The sequence below is a fragment of the Rhinolophus sinicus genome, chromosome 6, assembly GCF_057876585.1.
Source record: "Rhinolophus sinicus isolate RSI-liver-muscle chromosome 6, RSI-T2T, whole genome shotgun sequence".
In the NCBI taxonomy this organism is placed as follows: Eukaryota; Metazoa; Chordata; class Mammalia; order Chiroptera; family Rhinolophidae; genus Rhinolophus; species Rhinolophus sinicus.
The window spans coordinates 38031005-38055748 of NC_142506.1; the positions used below are offsets into that span (position 1 = coordinate 38031005).

General features: G+C 34.6%; 1 protein-coding gene across 1 annotated transcript; it reads right to left on the reverse strand.

Moving 5' to 3' along the window:
- Positions 1–342: 342 nt before the first annotated feature.
- Positions 343–24744, reverse strand: CIBAR1 (CBY1 interacting BAR domain containing 1). Its single transcript, XM_088799059.1, has 8 exons — positions 24457–24744; positions 23729–23963; positions 21436–21504; positions 19716–19865; positions 16133–16237; positions 8038–8151; positions 2825–2944; positions 343–1275 (listed from the first exon to the last, which is right to left on the reverse strand). Exons 1-8 carry the CDS (start codon positions 24480–24482, stop codon positions 1192–1194), a joined length of 903 nt encoding a protein of 300 aa, XP_088655185.1. The 5' UTR covers positions 24483–24744; the 3' UTR covers positions 343–1191.

Consider the following 24744-nt stretch of genomic DNA (forward strand, 5'->3'; position numbering starts at 1 on the left):
TAAAAATGCAATGATATCCTGATATCCTCAGTTTAAGAATATCAAGTTATTGAGAATCTTTAAATGTTTTAAATATTTTAAAAGTTAATGAATATTTTATTTAAAATTACTAAAGTAATTTTATCAATTATATTCTCAGGAAGCAGTGCTTTGTTAAGAAGAGAACCATGAATAATAAAGTCAAAAAAAGCCTTCTAGAAAGTATTTTTCTGTTACAAATAGTTGCTCTTTGTTGTTTTCCCAAATTTTATAAATTTCTTAATATTTATGTGCCTGACTGGGATCCACGAAATAAAGTATAATTCCCCATCCAAAGAAACAAAATCAGACAGACTGAAAGGCTCTGATGAAATTGTTTTACATTTTCAGGAATAAGAATGTATACTCATTTATTAGATGGGAATTTGGTAAAACTTTTATAGAATTTTTAGTGATTTATGGTTTTCCATGTTTTCTAAGCAACATTCCACCAAATTACAGCTTTCCAAAAGTTGTAGTACTATGTATAGCTTTAGTATGACAGTTTTGTTTTAAAACCAGAATCAGGCTGAATGTAGCTTTCTTTTTAAAGCTAAAATTTATGCTTTTTGTATAGTTGCAATACACTGATATCCTAGGTTCCCATTAGCTTTAATCAAGAGTGATTATTCTCTTGTTAAAAAGTAAGTTTATGTATTAAATGATGAAACTTCAGGTTGTAGTAAAAGTGGAAAAAAAATAATGGAAAAAAAGACTTGTTTTTTAATTAAGGCTTTACAGAATAGAATTTGCATTTAATCAGAACAACTATCTAGGACCCCTTTCTGGTAATGAAAGCATGGTGTCTTAACGTAAAAGAAGCAAGTGCAATTGTTAAGTATTTTGTTTTTTGTCATCTACTTCCTATTACAACCTCAACTAGGTATGGTGCATTAATTAATATGAAATACTTTTGAAATGTGTAATTATTTCTTTTTTTAAACGGAACCTATAAAAAAAATACACTGCTAGACAGGATGTTCAAAACTGGTGTGAACAGTTTTTAAAGCCTTCGTTTTTGTCAGCGTAAATTTCCTTTAATTATTTTCCATGTCCAGTAAATTTCATTTTGAGGTTTTAATGTATGAAGCCAGTATAAAGTTTTGCAATTTAGTAATTCTGGATTCCAAGTCATTTAAGAAAAAATGGAAATTCAGAGTTTACTTAAGAAAATTAATTTTCTTCTTCTGTTACATCTAAGTCTTCATCCTCTTCATCATCATCTTGTTGATCCTTTCTTAGTCGACAGGTGGATACCTGTTAAAAAACATTTTTAAACATTCTAACTTAAAAATATTTTTACATGATTGGTATCTTTTTAATATACCCTTACAGAGAAGGGCACATAAAACATGTCCATAAGTAATCATTTTAGTGATGAAAATTTCCTACGAATTACTGTATTTTAAGGTGGAAAACAGTCAAAAGGGTTTTTTACTCATTTATGTTATTTTTTAATAAAAACGTGAAATTGACCATTTGATTTCAGTTGGCTACCAGTACTTTCAGAGAAAAGTATAGTTTCAGTATATTATGAATGTCAAAAATATTTTAGGTTAAATAATTCTTGGGTTGCAAAAACACATTTGAGAATCATCAAAGGTATGGCAAAAATAAGATATTTCAACTAGGCAGTTGAAATATAAAAATTTTAAAAATACTGTTATTTACATGGAATGAGTTGAGAATCTGAATTCACCACTTGGCTTTAAGTTCTACTGTTACCACTTAGGTCATCTTATTTCAAACCTTTCTGAGGGGACATCCCAGGGGACATTTGGCAATGTCTGGAAACACTGTTAATTGTCACACTGGGTGTGTGTGTTTGTGTGTGTTACTGGCATCTTGTCAGTAGTGACTAGTAATGTTGCTCAACATCTTTACAATGCACAGGACAGTACTCCCCTCTCCCCACCAAATTTTCTGCCTCGAAGTTAATTGTGCTGAGGTTGAAAAATCCTGGGATAATGTATTCTAAAGTGCTACATACATGTTAGCTAACTTAGGTAACATCATTAGCTCTAAATAGTCAAAACTTTGTAGAGATGCATAAATATAAAACAGTAAATAAATGCTTAGGGAGAGTCAAATGAAAATAGAAGGTGTTGGGTTAAATTTACATAAAAGTTACATTTTGAAAATATTTTGCTCAATTTAAAATTCTGAAGGCAAGATATGAAAAAGGGCATAGCTCTCTAAATCAGGAGTTGGCAAGTTATGGCCCAGTTTGCCTGTTTTTTAAAATAAAGTTTTATTACAACACAGCCATATTGATTTGTTATATATTGTTTTTGGCTGCTTTTAGTTGGGACAGAGACCACATAGCCCACAAAACCTGATATTTTCCTCTGTGGTCCCTTAAGAGAAAAAGGGACCTGTTCTAGATACCAGGTAACTGAGGCTTTCTGGGTATAAAAGAAATGAGAATATTGGCTCTTTACTTAAAAGATCTGTGCTTCTGGATCTGGGATAATGTTCAGGAAAAGCCCTTTTTAGGTATAATTTCCATTAAATTGTGATGGGGGACTTATACCCTGGTCAGTTTGACTTCAGAATCTGTGCTCTTCATATACCAGAGAACAAATCTAGAATAGTATTCTGTCCTTTCTCCCTTTGCTCTCAAGTATTCTGCTTTAGGAGTATGTGTTATAGTATACAAAATAATGTAACAGCCGCACCTAGTGCAATCTAGTATTTTACGTAAGAGTAAGAGGCTAGGTTATATTAAGTCATATGACTTAAGGGAAACATTTTTAGTACTGAATAATTCCAAAGGAAGCAGCTCAAATTACGGTTTCTAGCTCACCTGTCCTGTTCCAGATACACACTTAGTGGACAGTGATCTCTGAAGAGGCGACTTTGAATTTGCTCTTACAATATCTAAACGAGATGAATAATCTGGTGGATACAGAGAACTTCGGAAAACCTGTTGGAATGATAAAACAACATTATAAAGTAGATACTAAACAACGTAAATCTAGAAAGCCATATTAAATTCCTTTCAGTTAAGATTTTTTTTAAGCAATGTCCCCCCTCCCGACACCCCCAGACAAAATTTCAATTACTTACTGTAAATTTAAAATAAAAAAAAAATATTTTAAGTTGTAAAGAGGAAAGCTACAAAATTCTATTTGAAGGATGTAAGATGATGATGGGTCCTGAAACAGTCACTTCAGAGATTTTGCTGGGGGGTAAAGTGAAAGTTCCTACCCTCAAAGAATATGCAAGCCAGTGGGGAGGCTGCAGGTCAAGACTTTGATTCTTTCTGTTCTGCCTATCCTCAACTCTTAGAAATCTAATGTCACTGCAGTTTTATAGTACATAACATAAGAGTAAACTGGGGCCACTATAATTTATGGATTCCAATCTCTCTAGGATCTAAATGCCATTACTTGTCAGTTCTTTTTCCTTAAAGCAGTAGTTCCAAATCCTACCACTTTAAACCTCCCTATCTTTTCCCCTATTTCTCTAACATAGAGACTAATAAGGTTTGTATGTTAGAGAAATGGGGGGGCGGGGGGGGGAAGAAATCAGATGTGAGTTTGCTCAACTTTCCTTCCTTTCTCAAGTCATCACCCCATCTTTTTCTTTAATGTCATTCTGATTCTTTCTAAGGTGCATTTTTCCTTTGTCCAAAATTTCAACCCACAAAAGCTTTCTTCACAGGGTCCCTCTCCCAGCAAACAAGCTCAAGATATTTATATATATTTTTATTTACTTCAAGGTATAACTTTAGTTCTTAAAAAACTTCTCAAATGTTCTACTTCATCTCCATTCGCCAATAAACTACAATTAGGCTTTCACCTTCCACTGAAATTTCTCTTGCCCAAAATCACTAACATCATCTTTTTGTCTTCATCTTGTCCTGAAACATATTTTCCATTCATCCCATCGCTAAACTCTTTTTATGTACAGACATATGTGCTAGCTGTCTTATTTCTTCACATCTCTCTTTTTTTACTGCTTACACCGTAAATATTTTGTAAAGGTATTCCTCAGGCCACTTTTCCTTTTTTGACACTTTTTTCTGAACATCTTATTTATACAGTGTTTAATTGCTACCCTTCAACCAATTCTCTGTAGACTCTCTTCTGGTAGCCATATTTATGCTCCCAGCTAGTTACCTTCTGTTCTCCTAGACCAGCACTGTGCAATAGGACTTTGTGAGATGATGGAAATGTTTGCTCTCTGTGCTATCCAAAAAGGCCACATGAGGCTTCTGAGCCCTTGAAATGTGGTTCCTGTGACTAAGGAACTAAGTTTTTTGTTTTAATTTAACCTTAAATACATATGCCTAGTGGCTACTATACTGGACAGTGTAGCTCTAGAGTCATCTTTACAATGAAAGACATTACCATATACTTTGTAGACCAAGCTAGAAGCCTGGGCATTCTCCCTAAACTTCTCATTTGAGGTACTTATAGTTTAATTTCTGACTCTACATTTTTCTTCATAGCTTACTTAGATTTATCTTACTAAAGACCAAAATGTAATTCCTATACAAAAAACCTTTGTGGCTCCTGACTACCCAGAGTCCAGATGCCTTAGGTGACAACTAAGGCTTAAGTAAATCACCCAAACCTACCCATCACGCTTCACTTCTAGCCTCTATACCTATGGGCAGAACATGTTATAGTCTGACTCTGCAGTGCTGGTTCCTCATCCTGGAATTTCAGTAAACTTACTCATTCTTCAAGAGTTAAGTCAAATTCCGTCTTCTACTTTCCCCTATTCTCTAGTCAGTAGCTCCTACTGTTCATACCTTCAGTACTTCAGTACAACTTTCATCTCACTGTTTTGTAATTACGATACACATCTGTCTCCACAACTAGTTTTAAGTTCCTCTAGAGCAAGGAGCACTGTTCTATCTTGGTAACTTCCTAGCTTAAGACAGTAACCTAGTAAATTAAAGATGTTAATATGAACTTAATCCCCATGTTTTTGGGAAAAGAAGACAAACTAGAGGATGTCTTTACACATTTCTTTAAACCTTAGAGAAGTACGGAACAAAAGGAATCAAGGGATGAAACTTAAGAGGCAAGACTTGTATTTTAGGGTAATTCAGGCATGCTGGTTAGGTTACTCAGCAAGATACTAAGGACCCAATTATATTTTGATTCCAGACATGGAACACTGGCATCCTGGAATAATACAAAAACTAGAGGACTTATTAACTGGTATTTAGAATGGATATATTTTTGTTAGAACAAAATTCCTTTTTTAACTTTTCTAGCAAAATGAAGTTAAAAAGTGGGAAATGAAAGACAATATACAGCCCTTGGGATAAAAGTCTAAACCAGTTAAGTATTAAAATTAATCTCTTACTATAAAACCACAGGTTTACAGAATATTAATTTATTGGCAATAATGCGTTTTCCAGTATGGTCCAGATCTTTTCTAGGAGTGTCTCAAGATCTGAATATGCTCTGAAGTTACTGCACAGACAAAATAGGCCTGATAATACTTTTTATATGAAGAACAAATAAGGTAAGATGGTTTGTGATATACCTAGATGCCTAACTGCAAAAGAGTAGTTGCTGCCAGAATGTCTCGGCAGTTCTTATAAAGCACGGACTACCTAAGAAAAATAGCAAATTATATCTCTGCCCCTCCCTGTATATTTTCTGTGTGATTCCAACAAATCTTGTCTTTAAGGGATCCTTCCTCTTCTTGGTACCTATATGATACAATTTTACTTCCCCTGGTTCTACACCTCTCCCCAGATTGTTCCCTCTTCTCACAATTTCTGTATGATACAATAGTAATAGTTTATGCCTATAATTCATTATGCCTCAGGACCTCTATGTATCTAGCTGTACCCTCTGCCTAAAAGTTGTTGTCAGGCATCCTCCTATATGTTCTTTAAGCTTCTAATTAAGAAATCATTCTTTGATTCTTAAGGCTATTTAGAATCCTCCGTTCACATTACACCCACAGCAGACTATTTGGGACTGGTCACATAATAAAACTTAAATAGTTACACAGTATATTACTTTAATATCTGAACTCCCTGGTAAATTTTTAAGTTTCGTTTGACAACTTGGACCATTTCCAACTTATGATACTAAATTCTCAACACTTAGAATGGCATTTAACAGGTGTTCAGTAAACAATTGTTGAATGAACATTTTATGAGGTAAGTACTATAACCATCTCCATTTTAGAGAGTAGGATGCTGAAGTGTTAACTTGCTCAATATTTTCCCACCGGGAAAGTGGTGAAGTTGATACTCAAAAACACATCTACCACATAGTCCTGAGAGCTTTAGTTTTTTATGAATCTCTCCTCCCACAAGCTATCTATGTAGCTGATTAAAAGCAGTGGTAAAAGAAGTTGTAATGGAAGTATGACAAAAAAGATACCTATGACCCCTGGAATGAGAAGGAAAATCTTAGGGTACAAAAGGCTTGAAGAAACTTTAGAGTCAGTGAAATGGCATGCCAAGAGAATTATTAATAGAAAAAGGAGACTGAAAGTACTTGTAAAGGGGACTCCAGTCTTGTAGGAAAAGTGGGGGATCAGTTTTGAACCTGCTACTCAATGCAGTATTGTTTACGCAGGAAATGGTTTGTGTCACTCATCGAGAACCACTTTTCTGGCAGTATAGTGCAGAGAAGATAAAAACTGTCTGTAGTAAGGCTTCTGGGTTTGGCTACCAGCTATGTTACTTAGCTATGGGACCCTCTGGGAAGTTTCATAACCTCACTGTGCCTCAGTTTTCTTATCCATAGAAATGAGGGCGATAAGTATTTTTATCAAAGTTGATGGGAGGATTAAAATAATATAATCAAAGTACATAGATAGTAGCTGGTCCAAAGTAATCACTATATAAATATTTGCTATTTTATTTTTAAAATGACAGCTTAATATATTTTTTTAAAAATAGGACATGAAAAGGAGTGAAAATTAAGAAACTTTAGGTTCAATATTTGGAAAGAATGGACACTTAGGAAGTCATGCATTGACAACCAGTAAACAGAAATATCATGCGCATGCATAAATAATATAAAACTGTGAGACAGATTTTGGCATGGAAAAGATATACACATACTAAAAACATGTGCCTTCATTTTAGTCAAGCTATAATCAGATTTTACTGTAGTAAGTTTCCTGGAACTAATGGGAAAAGAAGACCCAAGGGATTTCTGTGGATAGTTAGGTTAAAAAAAAAATTGGGATCTTCAAAATTGTCAAATGACAGACACTCCCAAATTCTATCACTTAATACAGAATTCTGGTTATATCTTGAGAATACATGACCTTTTCCACTTCTATAGAGATAACATGTACAAAGTATGTCTTGAATATTTCAGCAAAAAATACTTTTGTGCCTTTTTTCTCCCTCTCTTTGAAGGTAAGAGGGTAGGACATTTACTCTTCAGATATGCTTATTGAAGCCAGGCTTTGATATTTAATTACTCTAATGTTAGCTGACCAGTCACATTTATTTGCATTTAACTGTCCGTACAAAGCAAGATTTATATATAAAACTACACTTATTTCATAGTTGACTGATTAAGTCATACAAAACTGGTTAGAATCCCGATTCTGCTATTTATTAGCTAAGTGGCCACGGGCAAGTTATTTAAGCCTCTAAACCTGTTTCTGTATTGTAAATGAGAATAATAGCACCTGCCTCACAGGGTTGTGTGAGAAGTGAAAGAAACTTAGGGTACTGTGCACTCAAATGTTAGCTCAAATCAGTGAATGTTATTTTTAGCACACGTAAGTGACTTAAATCACCAGTCAAAATGATACATTTCATGTAATGGCTTTATTCAGATTATAATTTACTATGGTTATACTGAAAAATTAAAATTTTTCAGAATTTTACCATGGTTAAACTGAAAAATTAAAAATAAATAGAAAATCATAAAAGTTCAGCTATTTGGGACTGCACACAATAACAACTAAACCATTGTAGTGTTCTAAATAAAGATATTTTTAACCAAACAAATGCTCTCTTTTAAACATTTCCATATTAATAGAAGAATTGAGCTAAGATAGACATAGTCCTACCTCTAAATCTTCTTCTTCATCAATCTTTTGTATATTTTGGTAGGCAGCAGTGTAGACCTCTAAAGCTTTGCCATGAAATAACATTTCAATAGTGATGAATTCTGACAATATAGCCTAAAAAACACAAAGATTTGAATTCAAACAATCATATAAAAATTTCTTTGTGAATGTAGTAAATTTATTCCTTACTATATTCTTGCCATTTTCTGAAATAGGTTATCTGTTTTTCTACAGGGCAAATAAAGTATAAAAAGGAAATAATAAAAATAGTTGCCTTTAAAGACCTTTTGCAGCAAAATCTTCAAATTAAACAAAATATGTCCTATCTCACAATTTATTTTCTTAGTTCTATTTACATCTTGTTGTTGATATATGTGATAAAGAAAAAGATAACTAAAATGTGTGCCATTATTTAGTCTGTTACCACATGCCTATAAGTATTAGATAAAGCAGTTCAGTTCTGAAGCTGGTATTTTAGCAACTCTAATCGATTTTAGTTTAAACAACAATGTTTTTTAAACAGGAATTATATCCTTCATATTTCTGATTATGTTACTTATATTCTCTAACCATAACTGAATTCCCTGTTAATAATGATACTCCTACCACTGATAATAGCAGCATACATTTGCAAAGCACTTTCTAGCTTATAAATAAATAATATGATGTGCCCAATGCTGCTCACAGCTAGAATGTTCAAGCTTGGATCTGATTCCTCAAAAGTTATAGCTTTTGCTCATTATACTGTGCTGTTCTTGCTGGGTACAGTCATTTTCTTCACTAATAAACTGCAGGTAATCTCTATGAGCATGATGACAACTTATGACAAGGAAGATCATGAGCAAAGAATGATGTGCATGTTGATCTAAGCAGAAGTAAGATAATTGGTAGGTAGGGAAAGGATACAAAGCAGACAAGTTTTCAGTAAAATAGGATCTTACCCTTTTGTTAATTATCTTGTCCCTTATCAAATGAAAAATCAGAGCATTAATGTAGAGAGAAGTGGGCAGAATAAGAACCAAACATTCTACTTAAAGGGGGCAAGAGAAAAGGGAGGGGCTAAGCCACAGGCAACAGTCAAATACCGTGTTTCTCTGAGAATAAGACCTAAAAATAAGACAATCAGCTCTACTGCGTCTTTTGGAGCAAAAATGAATATATGACCCGGTCTTATAGTAAAATAAGACTGGGTATTATATAAGACCTGGTCTTATAGTAAAATAAGACTGTGTCTTATGTTAATTTTTGCTTCAAAAGACACAGTAGAGCTGATTGTCCAGCAGTTCTTATTTTCGGGGAAACACGGTACCTGTTTTCCTTATTCCTGCTGTTCCGTGTTAACCACCAGACAGGAGTGTTCTTGCCCTTGGAAGACAGCCATGCAGATATCCCTCAGTGTCCTGTGATGTGTTTTCTCCATTTCTATTCTTTCTTAAGGATTGAAAAAATATTTAATGAAGTACTAACAGGCTTCTGATCGCTACTCAATGGAAACATCTGTAGTTGAAAGTATCCCTTCTGGGCTGCCAAGCACAGATGTCATTCTGACTGGACTCTGGGATAAGAGACTCAGAACTATATGACTAATAGTGACTCTTACTATCACTTCATATAGGTCATAGAGGGCTCTGTTAAACTGGACTGGCAACTGACAACAACATGATGATAAGATACAATCTTGGATTTCACACCAAGAACCTCCTGATACCCAGCAATATCTTAGAGGTGAAATGGCTTTTGACTAGGGCTGGGACTTAGTCTCTTAGTTGTCAGTCTTCCTAAGATAGTTGGCTAGCTAGAATGAGTCAGGTGCCCTTTAGGAGCATGGAAACTCCTAGAGGGTAAACAGCAGAACTAGGAGTCAGTCAGCCAAAATACTAAGGATCCCTAGTTGTAGATTCTTGGTCTGCAGCTCATTTTAGGTAACAGGAACAATCAAGCACAGGCTTACATCTTTCCTTCTGAATCTTAAAGATTCTCTACATTTAGTAAATAAAGAGCTAAATATAGACATAGTTCGACTTTATTCAAGGCTAGAACAGAAATTTTTTCAATTAGGCTTAGAATTAGAGAATAAGCCCTGCGACTTGTTGAAAGTGAGTAGAGGGAGCTGGCGAATATATATTGTAGAATGTCAAATACTCAATTCTGTTCACTTATGTGGATGTCTGTACAGGCATACCTCATTTTATTGCGCTTTGCTTTAGTATGCTTCACAGATAGTGTTACTTTTTACAAATTGAAGACCATCCTCCACCAGCAAAAAGATTATGACCCTCTGAAAGCTCAGATGACAGCATTTTTTAGACTTAAATGCTATTGCACACCTAAGAGAATATAATATAAACGTAACTTTTATATGCACTGGAAAGCCCAAAAAATTCATGTGATTAGCTTTACTGTAATATTCGCTTTATTGCAGTGGTCTAGAATTGAACCTGCAATATCTCCGAGATATGCCTGTACTTACATGGAGAGAGAAGAGGTGTTTGCCTTACTCTATAAATGCACCTGAGAAATAAAATAGCCTCAAGTAAGAGATTAAGTTTAAATCACTCAAATAAGTGGGGTATTATCTCCTATTTTTAAATATTTCTACAAATGGACATTCTAAGTCTTTAATAGACCATCACACTGTTTAATAACTAGTGAAATCCAAACATTTACAACCTTATTACACCTAAATCTGTAGGTTTAGGCTTAATTCAAATTATTCCACTGCAGTAACTTTGTGGAATATGCAAACATTTAAACATTTTCAAATATTTGAATGTTATTAAATAACTGATGCTGAAAATCTCTGAATGTTATGTCATCTCTGAACTAACAATTCTTTAATACTAGCATTTTATAGGTGTTACACTCCCTGTAGTTTATAAGCCCTGAAAAATACGTAGATATATATCTGTCACTAAAGAAAGATACATTATTTGTTTATTCATATCCTCTGAAAAGAGAATGTATTACATTCTCATTTTAAGACAGTGATCAACTTTGAGTCTGTAGCATTTTCCAATCTCAGAATTTAGTTTCAGTTAGTGATAAAAAGGCACTTTAAAAAAAGCATATATTTAATTTATAAATGACTATTATTTACTATATGGAAGATGGGGGAAATCTTAAGTTTTCTGATACTTTGGTGTAGTTCTTTGTGGTTTGAACTTATTTCTTGACAAAACTTACATAACTCTTTAAGATGGGAATGCCCGTGTTAATTTTTTATACTGTTTATGTGAGAAACAGTGATGGGGAATCAGTGGCACTGCTAAGCTAGTCTTAGATTTGGAATTTTTGACCAAAGAGCCATTAAGCCTAAAGATTATCACAAAGGAGAATTATATCCCTGAGGACAATGAGGAGGAAATCTGCCAGTTATACTCTTATGTTTCTAGCTAGAATTTCATATAACAACCAAAAACGGGCAGAAGGGAGAATAAGGTTAGATGACTACTGGTATAAGAAAGAACATGAAAAGCATTATGTTTTAAAATAAAATAGGTGCGGTGAGTCACTAGAAACGTGGTGGAATTTTGTAGGACCCAATCATATTTAGAAATAATTTTCCTTAAATACAGTTAACTTTCAATGATTTTATGTGATCTGCTTATCTGGAGTGGGTCAGTATGGTCATGGACAGAGGCATCAATGAGTTACTTTGTTTCCCCCTTTTTCATTTTGTGTGACTAGAAGGCACATCATTTTTATTGGTGGGGGATGGGGAGCTAATCTGAAATTCTTTACCCATCCACAAGTATGCTGTGAAGGATAGCATAGTATTTAAGAATATGTACTGTGGATTAAGATAAACATGGGTTCAAATCATGAGTGAAACATACCAGCTATGTAATATTAAACAGTTTATCTGTTCTTTCCCCCCATTTTCCTCGTCTGTACAATGAGGATAACAATAGTATCAACCTCATAGGTTTTGCCTTAAGGATTACATGAGTTAATTCAAGAAAAGGTATAGTATGGTAACGGGCTCGGAGTAAGTACTCAATACAAGTTAGGTATTTTTATTGCTCAAGAAGTAAACCAGTTAAATTAGAAAATGTTCCTTATCCTAATATTAATATTAAAGCCTCTATCTAGTTTAATTAGCAAGCAGGATATTTAACAGAAGTTATAAATTGCCTTATTTTGGCAAATAAAGGGGAAATAACAGCTCTCCAAAGTAGAGGCTATTCAATAAATGATGTCAGAAGAACTTTCTATCCATAATAAAGTTAGATATCTACCTCATACCATATGTAAAACACACCTGCCAGATAAAATATTTAAATATTTAAAATACAAAAAGTCATATAAATATCAGAAGAAAATGTAAGTAAATATTTATGTAATTTTGAGGATGAAAACAACCTTTTTAAGCATGACACCAAGGCAGAAACCAAAATGACCAATAGATTTGGCAACAAAAATAAAACTTTAAAATCGGCAACACACAATAAGCAACAAAATGGGAAAATACATTTGGAACATATCTTCTCTTTAATATAAAAGGTTAGTTTTCTAAATATTTAATATAAAAGGTTAGTTTTCTAAATATAAAGAATCTCTACAAATTAACAAGAAAAATGCCAACACTCAATAACATAGGCTAAGGATAAGCGTGAGTAATTTACTAAGGAAGAAATAAAATATGTCGTTAAGTATATGAAAATAATACTCTGCTTCAATAGTAGTAAAAATGCAAATTAAGACACTAAATTTTTCACCTAGTAGATGGGCTTTTAAAAATACTACTAATCATTATATTGGAGTGCTCAAGCAAGGTTTTGTAGGCATGTAAACTAGTTTGAGCTTGGTGGACAGAAGTCTAAAAATAGCTATTAAAATTGAAAGTATGTGCTCTTTGAATCAGAAGTACCACTTTTGGTAATTTAGCCCAAAAGAATAAACGGGCCAGCAAAAAAGCTGAGGTTTAATGATGCAGTAAGATCTATAACTGCAAAAATAACCTCAACGTCCACCAATAAGGACTGGTTAAATAAACTAGTATATCCATATGGCAAAATACTAGGATACCAAAAAGGACAATATACTCGTAGATCTTTGTTTCTTAGCACAGTATGTCCCTGATATATTAAATTTTAAAAAGAGATGCCACATATAGTGTCCCATTTAACTGTGTAGGAGTAATATAACTATCTAGAAATAATATTAGCTTCCTCAAAGATGTTATGAGGAGTACATGAAGTTTATCCACATAAAATACCTAGAATGTGGGACATAGTCAATGCCTAAGAAATGTGTGTTGTTGTTATACTTACACAGAAAAGTCTGAAAGGATATAAACCAAAACACTATTTCTGATTAGTGGGATTATTATATTTTTCTCAATTTTATTTAAAAAATTGTGATTTTTATAAGAAAAATAAAGCTATTAAAAATTAAATTTAGAAGATGTTTCTTGTTCATGTTAGCTACTTTACCACATACTGAACTGTCCCTATCTGTTTAGGAGTGACCCCTGGTCAAGATCCTTTTTGTAAATCTGAGATTCCCTTGACACTCACCATTATAGCTGGTGACTTTTCCTATTACCTGGGAAACAAATGGGACTGTGATTTGTCTTCTACATTCTGTACACTAAGCTCCATACCAGCTTTTCTCAGAAAGACAAATTCTTTGCAAGGTTCCTATGAAAACTCTTCATCTAAAAATTGTGTTATCTTGCTGATTAATGCTGTTAACCAAAATTCAGATGGACTTGTCGATTAAACCCCACCTCAAACATGGTAGTACAGTTATGAGTAGTGAAGGACATACAGAACAGAGATTCAGAGCACTAACAGACTCTGGTATTGATTTCTGGAACTAATTTCTGAGAGTTTGCTAGAGTCATGGGGGTCAGCATTAAAAGTGTAGGTTGTCGCAGATGACATGATCTGGTATATAGAAAATCCTAAGCAATCTACTAAAAAACTATTAGAGCTAATAAATGAGTTCTGCAAGGTTGCAGGATATAAGATCAGTGTACAAAGCCTATTATTGACAATGAGCAATCAAAAAATGAAATTAAGTTAACGATTTCATTTATAATAGCATCAAGAATTTAAAATACTTAGGAAAAAGTTTAAGAAGCACAAAACTTATATTCTGAAAACTACAAACATTGTTAAAAGAAATTAAGGAACATGGAAAACATCCCATATTTATGGATTGGAAGAATTAATCTTAAAATGGCAGTACTCCCCAAATTGACCAAATTGATACAATCCCTATCAGCCCAGCTGACAGTTTTACAGAAACTGACAAGCTGATTCTAAAATTCATACTGAGTTGCAACAGATCCAGAGTAGCCAAAACAATCATAAAAAAGAGCAAAAAGTTAAAAACACACACCCTGATTTTAAAATTTACTATAAAGCATTGCTAACTAATCAAGATAGAGTGGTAGTAGCATAAGGAAAGACATAGGTCAATGAAAGAAAATGAGAGTCCAGAAACAAAATCATGTCAACTGATATAAATATTTAAAATAATAAAAAATCAATAAGGGTGCTGAAACTATTCAGTGGAGAAAGAATAGTCTCTTCAACAAATGGTGCTGGGACAACTGCATAGTCATGTGCAAAGAAATCAAGTTTAACCTTTAGCTCACGCCATATACAAAAATTAAATGGATCAAAGACATGAAACAACAAAACCTGTTAGGAAAACACAGGGATAAATCTTCATGATCTCAGATTTGGCAGTAGATTCTTAGATATGACTAGATTCTTAGATATGACACTAAAAACAGAAGCAGCAAAAGAAAAAATAGATACATTGGATTTTAATTCAAAACTTATGCTTCAAGGAACACCACCATCAAGATAGTAAAAAGAATCTATGGAATGGGAAAAAATAATGTAAATCATACATCTGACAAGGGACTCATATCAAAATATATGAAGAACTCTTACAAACCAGTAATAAAAAGACAACCCAACTAAAATAAAATTGGACAAAATTTGAATAGACATTTCTTCAAGGAAGACATAAAAAAGGCCAATAAGCATCAGCAGGGAAATGTAAATCAAAACCAGAATGAGATACTACTTCACACTCACTAGGATGACTATAATGAAAAAGTCCAATGAACAGCAAATATTAGTGAGGATGCAGATAAATTTGGAACCCTCATATACTTCTGATGCAGCCACTCTGGAAAACTGGCAGTTTCTCAAATGATTAAAGATAGTTACCATATGATCCAGCAATTCAATTAGGTGTATACCCAAGAGAAATGAAAATATATGTCCATACAAAAATTTGTATATGGATGTTTATATCATTACTCATAATGGCCAAAAGGTAGAAATAACCCAAATGTCCAGCAGTTGATGAACAGATAAACAAAATGTGACAATATCCATACAATGGAATACTATTCAGCTGTAAAGAGGAATGAAGTACTGATACACATTGGAAGTATAATGCTAAGTGAAGCAAACCAGTTACAAAAACCATGTATTTTAGGATTCCATTTATATGAAATGTCTGGAATAGTCAAATTCACAGAGACATGAGATTAGAGGTGGTTGCTTTAGGGCTGGAGTAGAGGTGTCGAAGGAGCAGGGAGGTAAAAGCTAAAGTGTACTAGGTCTTTGAGGTGATGAGAGTGTTCTAAAATTGAGTGGTGATGTTTCTATATATCAACACACTAAAAACCACTGAGTTGTACATTTTAAATGGGTGAACTGTATGGTATATGAATTATATATCAATATTTTAAAAAGTGGGTGTCTTCCTATCTTTCTTTTTTTGTGACCACCAGGAGACTTCCCTTTTCCAGGGGCAAGATGTAACAGGTAAAGAGAAAAACTTGGAAGCCCTTTTCTCTGTGTACCCTCCACTGTGTCCCTCACTCCATGTTCTGTTGCTTCAGGAAATACCAGGTAGTAGGAATTGTAATAGGGAATTAGGCACTCACTCACTCTGCCCGTTTATATACCATTGTTTCGTTAAGAAAATAACATTTGATGCATTTTTATTTATAATATCTTCATACAGACTATAGGCTAAAAAAAAAAATCAGAGTAATTTTCATAAATTGAAATAAAAAGACTAAAAAACATGTACGGGACCTTAACAGTTACTTTATTACCTTTATATCCTTTATTTTCTGCTTTTCAAAATTGTCAATAGTTTCCTCCAGATGACGAGTTGTTCGGGTAGCATCCATTGTAGCTCTCTGTAATTCAGTTTCTGCCTACACAGTAGTACCCAACAAAAAATAAAAAAATTAAGTCAGAATCCCTTCTTTTAAATCTATTTGTAAATGCTACCATTGCAGTATTGATTTTTTGATATAAAGGCATAACAGTGTAAATGTTCAATAATATGTTTTGCCACATAAAACAAAATATGTAATAAGCACATGCAGAAAAAAGAACGTTAAATCTATTAAGTTAAATGATTCATGATCTCAAACAAATCAAAACTCACTTTCTACAAAACGATTTTTCCCCTAAATCACCCTTGAATAATTTACTATAAAACTATTTGCTTCATTTTCTACTGCTTTCACCTGTCTCACTGTGCCATCTATCATACTGTTCTTTTTCTCTTGACTCTCTCTCCCCTTTAACCTTGTCTCCCCAAAATAGAAAGGTCCTGTGATTTATTTCCAGTTTTCTAGTTCTCCAAATGTATTAAATGTTTCTAATTCTGTAATATGCACCAGCCACATGCAGCCATTTATACTTAATTAAAATTTATCTGATTTCTCAGTTAGTTTAGTCACATTTCAAGAGCTCAATAGCCATATATAGCTAGTGGCTACAGTACTGTAACATGCAGAATGTTTCCAATTTGATCATGTATATCTCTTAAAGCAGCTCTTCCTTTAGGACAATAGTTGCCCAAAAATGTTTCAGATTTTTTGTTAAACAGTAACAGAGAGATTTTAAAAGACAGCACAATTTTCTGTTTCAATTCTAATAAAGTTTTGTTTCCTATACTAGTATTATATTTGCTCAAAAGTATCACATATAATCATTAATAGTTAATTCATGGAAAAAATTTGCATCTATCATCAATGTTTTGTGACATAATATTCTGACATTTAGTCCTTGCTTTGTTTTTTTCAAGAAAATTTATAAATTGAAACAAGTAAAAGGGTTTACTATAAAGGCTCCATCTCGACACACCACTTTTTTACCCACCTGTGACTGAAATTTTTCATAAAGGAAAAAATACATTTCAAAGAGAACAATTATTTTCAATAAATTAAAACCATATACTTTTATAGAATTATATACTCTTGCAATTAGATTGTACATTAATTGTAACTTTATATTGGATATATAAACTTACAATAACGTAAATTCAAACACAATTTCAATATCCTAAGCATTTAAAAATATATTCATTTATACCTCTGTGTGTGTGCTTGCCATATAGGGTGTAAAGTTTTTTAAAACCATAAAAACTTTTAACTTTAATCATAACCAGTAACCAAAAATAATTATATTACTGGGTTTAGGATTTTAAAAAATATAACTTCATCACAGGAAATTCAAAAATAAATTAGAGCACCTTTGAAGATTTACCAGTTTGAAAAAATGTCTAACAGTTAGATGCAGGTTAACCTTTTACTAATGAGCATATTCAAGAAGACTAATACTGTTCACTACATGTAACTCATGCAATTGTTGTAACTACTTCCTTTTGACTTATGTCTTCCCCTTCCCATTTATTGACAATTTTAAAATTTGGAAGGGTAGTAGGTATATTTGGCTAAACTAGAAAAGAGTGGGGAAGCAGAAGTCAAAGCTAGAACATCGGTATCTTAATCTACCACCCTCCAGCAACTATTATTCATTTCCTAAAGTCTCAAATCCTCTTATTCCACCAACTTACCTAAAGTCACACAGCTATTTTTATCAAAGAAGACACAGATTTCTTCCTTTTGAAAATTCTTCAAAATCCTATAATGTACCAATTTGTGTAGGAAATGGTTTTGATTAAAATACTATAAGAAGACTGTGAATATCAGTATATTTAATAAAAGTACTCATGAGTGCAAAATGGCTTATAAAATGATGAGCCAGATTGGTGTTTTACAAATTGTGCCACAGGCAGCTTGTTAGAAGCCACTAGAGACCTTGGAGGTGAGTAGGCAGAGCCCTGGGATTCTTCTTTACCCCATCCTCTTGTACCAGAGCCACTCCATTTTATTTTATGTATTGAACTTTAACATGCTTATTTTGAATAGTGCAATGAATTTTAAGGGTCTATCTTGGTAAATATTCTATGATTTATGATTGAATACACACCCACATATAACATTTATATGTAGATTGTCCTTTATTTACTTGTCTCGGGTTGTCAGAATTCACTGGATTCACAGATCTTTTCCAATGAACATAGCAATTCACCTATTGCACTAATCTATTCAGCTGTTGCATTTTCCATTCCATGTGAACCTACAGACCTGCTTCATCTACAGTACAAAACTATATCCTCCACAGCAGTGTTTAAAGAAGAACATCTAAGTCAGAAACCCCTTTGTTTTAAGAATAGATTCATTTCTGTGTTGAGTGTCCATACTAATTCCCGATTCCACCTGGCCAAATGCTCAAGATTCCAGATGTGACATTTTTTTGCCTTCATATACTCCCCTCCAAACAACAAAACAACAAAATTTTGACCTCTGGCTTAATTCTTAAAAACTAGTGACTTTCCCTGGCCTCTGCCTTAGTCCCTATTTGTCAGTCATAAATTTTGCAGCATTCTTTGGTTGGTCTGACTTGCTTAAAACCCATACTCTAATCTCCAGTTTGCAGATCGTAAGCCTCAACTACTGTCCAGATGTTCCTGTCCCAGCCTCCAATGGGTAGTCCCAGCCCTGTGGCTGCCCATTTTTGTTTATTACAAGGTTGGGCATATGTACCTTTGGTCCAAAGGAAGGAGGACCAGGCAACTGGCGTAGCCCCAAATCACTGCTCAAGGGATTCCCCTCAGGAATGGAGGTGTTCTGGAACCTCAAATGCCCCCAAAGAGCCACTCCTCATGTGGTTTCTGGCTGAGCTGGGCAGTAAAAACCTTAAGGAGGTAGGAGGGAGACATAGGAATGGGAAAAAGAGGCAGCAGGATCAGTTAGTACTTTCTATACAATTATACCTATCCTAGTTGCTGGCAATTTACCAGACACTATTTTCTATTTAGTTAAGAACAAGGTACATTCCAGTTTAAGCAATAGTCATTCTTAACAGAACCATGTTACAGTAGACACTCCCTTCTAGATCCCTTTGTGTCCAGCTATGAAATCAACTATACTCGAGTCTCCTGAGGGTCTTGGCTGGAAGTTATTAATTGTGATTTCACAGGTGAAGGGAATTATAATGGAGAAACTATTTTTCCTTTTCTTAAAAGCAAGACAGACAGCACTGATGTATATGTATTATGATAAATGACAGATCTTTAAGTTTTAGAATTAATATTTAGTCATTATGTAAAAACTCAGAAGTTTGAATTTATTCTTTATAAAAACATCTACATTTATGAGTTTTATTTTTGAATATCATGGAAAACTATAAGGGGACTGAATTAGGTAATGTATTCTCTTTAAAATAATTTCTATAGTGAGAATTCATAAATGCATGTTTCTTTCAACCTTTATCTTCAAATTCTCTGCATATTTAAAAGTAGAAATGCGTAATTTCCATACACATTTACTTTTGTACCGCACACCTTACAAAATGTTTTTTAAAAGACCAAAATTCAAAGGATACAATAACATGTCGATCCGATGGGTTTCTCTGACGTGTTCTTTCTAACTGCGTTAACTGTTTAGCTTCTCGATTCCTTGCTGTTAATGTTGCTTTGAGGTCATCCTACAAATAGGCATTTTTTTTGTTAATAAAAATCTATAATTTAAGAAATAAAATACACACACTCTGTTTTAAGAATGGAAGAGTGGTCCTTGTTTGATCCAGGCATCATTACCAAAGGAATTATTACTATTGCATGATTAGTGTGTGCGTGCACACGTGTGCTTTAGTGTCCTCTCAAAATAACACAGACAAGATAATTTCAATGCAAAACTATAACCATATAAATATAAATAAATATATGTGTAAATTTTTTATTGTGGTGGTAGTTATATATATGTATGTATATATATATACCGGCGGTGCCAAAAAAATGTGTATACATGACTTGTATTCATCTTGTTATTGGTATATATTGAGTATTACAATTTTAATAGTTTTCCTTTCTTAAAATGTGTATACACTTTTTTGGCACCCTCTGTGTGTGTGTATATATATGTATATATAAATATATATACACATAAACAAACATGCATATATATACATACATACACATTTGTCAAAACTCGATGAACACTTAAAATGGGAGAATTTTATTACATGTAAGTTATATCTCAATAAAGTTGATTTGAAAAGTAGAACTTCGGGGATGTAATGTATAGCATGTTGACTATAGTTAATAGTACTGTATTGCATATTTGAAAGTTGCTAAGAGAGTAGGTCTTAAAATCCTTCATCACAAAAAATATTTTTGTAATTATGTATAGTGAAGGATGTTAACTAGACTTATGATCATTTCACAGTATATACAAATATCGAATCATTATGTTGTACACTTAAAACTAATATCCTATGTCAACTATACCTCAATAAAAAAAACTTTGTCACACTCATTTTTAGTCTACATGCTATTGGTTGCTTTAAAACAAAAGTATAAACTTATTGGGCCGGCCTGGTGGCTCAGGCGGTTAGAGCTCCATGCTCTTAACTCTGAAGGCTGCCGGTTCGATTCCCACATGGGCCAGTGGGCTCTCAACCACAAGGTTGCTAGTTCAATTCCACTACTCCCACAAGGGATGGTGGGCAGCGCCCCCTGCAACTAAAATTGAACACAGCACCTTGAGCTGAGCTGCCGCTGAGCTGCCAGATGGCTCAGTTGGTTGGAATGCGTCCTCTCAACCACCAGGTTGCTGGTTCGACTCCTGCAAGGGATGGTGGGCTGTGCCCCCTGCAACTAGAAAACGGCAACTGGACCTAGACTGAGCTGCACCCTCCACAACTAAGACTGAAAGGACAACAACTTGACTTGGAAAAAAGTCCTGGAAGTACACACTGTTCCCCAATAAAGTCCTGTTCCCCTTCCCCAATTAAAAAAACAAAAAAAGTATAAACTTATATTTATTTAGTAAAATAATTTGTTTATATATTCTGCATGACTATAAATATTAAATATTTTAAAGCTGCCATAATAAAATGCTTTATGTTGCAGTATACAGTATACTTAGTAAGCTTTAGACTGTATAAAAATGACTAAATACTACTTTGTACTTTTTATTGAAAGGACAGTTATTGGTAACCTTATATTCTTTGCCAGAATACCTAATAATAATAGAAAAATAATGAATTTACTTACTCGTTTCATTTTTACAATGGTTCCATAAGCTTTCAATGGTTCAACTACTTTGGCTTCAAGTCTTTCAACCTATTGAAAAATTATTATAAAATATAACTGAAAAGAAACAGACATGTCAAAATTTAATTCTGAAATAAAACCTATGCTGTTTAACCTGAAGGTCACCATTCAACTTACCTTCATAAATAAAAGAATAATCACCAGAAATTGATAAGACTCCAAATCTAAACTCAAACATATTAAAAAACATATTACTGTACAGTTAAGCTGTACAGTAACAATAAAAGCAGAAAAGCACCTGGTATGCAATATGACAAGACAATGTCTCAGGTTTCCAAGGAGTTCATCCTTGCCACACCATCATCTCTATATAACATGTCTATCTCAAAGTAGTAGCTTTGGGGTAAGTTTTAAGACATTTCAAATTTTAATATAGCTACCACTTTTAGTGTGTTTCACACTGTATGGGATACTTTATATACATTATAGCCAAAATGTAACAGCCCAACTTTCCAGATAAGAAAATCAAAGCTGAAAGATACAGCATATTGGAAACATTTAAAGCAACACAATCCTCAAAAACAAGAAAGCTTAATACTACACTATTAGCTGTGTCCCCCACCCCCCCAAGCCATTTGTAAATTATCAATGCTTAGAAAACATGATAAATTGTTTCAAGTATCGCTAAGCTGTCAAACTGTATAACTGATCTCTTATTTAGAATTAAACAGATTTTCTTAAACATTACAATTTTTATCACATTTTGAGTAGCTACTTCTTTTACTAATAGCACTAGGGGAAGGCACTAAAGAAATGGATTTTGTTTTAAAGCAAGTATACAGCATAAGAAAAATAATTCTTGGACGTTAAAATTTTTCAGGATAGGTATAACACAAGATGACATGTATTTACCTATTTAAAATTAACATGTATTATTTTTGTAGCAGGAAAAAAGCCTTTTCTGATGATACATGTTTGTGAGTACATTTGATGATATAACAGTAAGTACATTTCATATTGATTTTTCTCTAGCTTCTATAAATAAAATGTATATGACTTTCATTTTAAAAGAGTTTTAGGAAAACAAAATAATTCTTATTGAGCATTTAAATATTAGAAATACTAAATTTAAAATCATAAATATTCAGGATAGTTTAATCGATACCACTTTCAATAATCCTTACACTGATTACAGTGTAAGGATTATCCAAGTCTTATTTCTGTTCTTTTTGTCATGTACCTTTTATTCATTGTTCATTAGCACCTCCACCATTTGGTAAACAAGGGAAATTAAAAGGAGAACAAATGTAAATCAATTCACTTTGCTATTTGATAAACAGCATAAAGGTTTTCTAGAAACGGCTACTGAAATTACTGACTAAGATGAGATTTTAGGATTATCTGTGAGTATAAATTATTTCTGAAATAGTAAGTCCCCAGTTATATATGAGTTGCTTATTACAGAAAAAATATGACAACTTTTTCTAAAAAGTACACCCAAATGTAATTACTACTAAATGAATAGCACTTGTAGTTTCAAAAATCATTATACTCATTTTGTTTATGTGGGTTTTATTGATAATTGAATTTTTTCTTTTAAGCTTTAAGAAAGGACCAAAAGCACTGATGAGAAAAGTGCCAAAGAAGCAATGCAGCTCTAATTGGGCAACTTCTGACAAGTTAACCTGTATCTTGAAACCTAATATAGATACAAGTGAAAATGCTTATGAGGCATTAAAGGAATAAATAGGGCTTTTAAAAAGAAAACAGTTACACCACCATCTTCTTCCCTCCCACCAAGGAAAAAAATCACAAAGCCTCACTACTGGTTTGCATCCATAATACATAAATGGTTTTTTCCCCCCAATGAAACATTGGTCAACTTTTCAGAGCACAGAAGCAGCAAAGATCTCTTGCCTATTCATCATATATTCACTCACATTATCATTCCCAACATTTTCCATCTTCAGACATACTTTAAAATATACTTACATACACACAAAACAAATGTTCCTTTTCTTCTACATGACTACCCCTGTAAACAGCCACCTCTTGGCCAAAATTTGGGAAATGAAATGGGGAAATTCAGGACCACAAGACATCCTAAAATTTAATTTGAAAACAGTAAAATCACAGGAAGCTTGCCTTTAATAGACTCACAGTGTTACAGACATGAAAAGGTAGGTTTATCAAGTGTGTTCACCACTGCAGATGACAAGTGAGTCTTCATGGTTCCTTCATCCACTACTTCAGGGCTCATTCATAACAATGACACTCTGACCTCGTTCCATACCTCTGCTTGTCGATAATCCTGAAGTTTGGCAAACTCATCAGCAAAGTTTTTCAGGCCCTGCTTTAAATTTGGGGTCTCTGTAGAGGCATACACGTTAATTTCATTCACCAGGAGGTCTGCTTTGTCTCGCAGTCTGGCAGTTTTCCGCACATAAGCAGCAAAGATTTGGCACAGCTCTCCAAAATGCTTCTCCACATTTGTGACAGCATCTTGCAGTTGTCTGGTTTGAGCGTCCCTAGAGAAAAAGGTGACACAAAAAGCAAATCATTATTAGGGACGAGATGGCTTCATCTTCACGTTAATTTGATATGCAAACATTCCGGGGCATTTTGCAGCTTCTTGCGAGGCGGATTCCCCTCCTCTTTGTCTCCAATCGGGCCTGGCCTTAATATCCCGACAGTGTAGGCACACGAAGAGGCCTGGTCCTCGCCGCCGCGTCGTTGCGGGGTGGCGGCTGGCAGCTCAGGCAGGGCGTCCGGCTGCTTCCCGGGCATCTGCACCGCCGCGGCAATGCGGGGACCGGAGCCCGGGGAGCCTGAACGCGGGGACAGCCGGCCCGTTCCCGGGCTCCCCGCAGCCTCCGGGCCCGCTGCAGCCCGGGGAGGTAGGCCCCAGAGCGCAGCAGCGGGCCCCGGGTAGGGATTCGGCGCTGGAGAGAGGCTCCGCTTCCCTCCACCAAGCCCTCGCGTGTGGGGTACCCAGGGCAACTGGGGGCCCGTGGCTGTTACCGGTTTTCCAAGCTGCGCCTCAGCATCTTTTGCCTTGCCCACGGAGGGGACCCTGGACTGGGGCCCAACGACGGAGCGCTGAGACGTAGCGGCGTGCGCTGGGGCGCGAGCGGCTGCCGCCGGAGCCCGAGAGCCCGCCCCACGCGCCGCCACGCCTTCCTGGTGTTTCTACGGCAACCCTGCGCGCGCCCCCGCGGCCGAAGCGGGACTAGGTAGGAGCGCGACGAGGGCGCCAGGAGGGCCGAGTGGCCAGGGCCGGCCGGGGGCGGTGGCGTCCGCTGCCGCGCG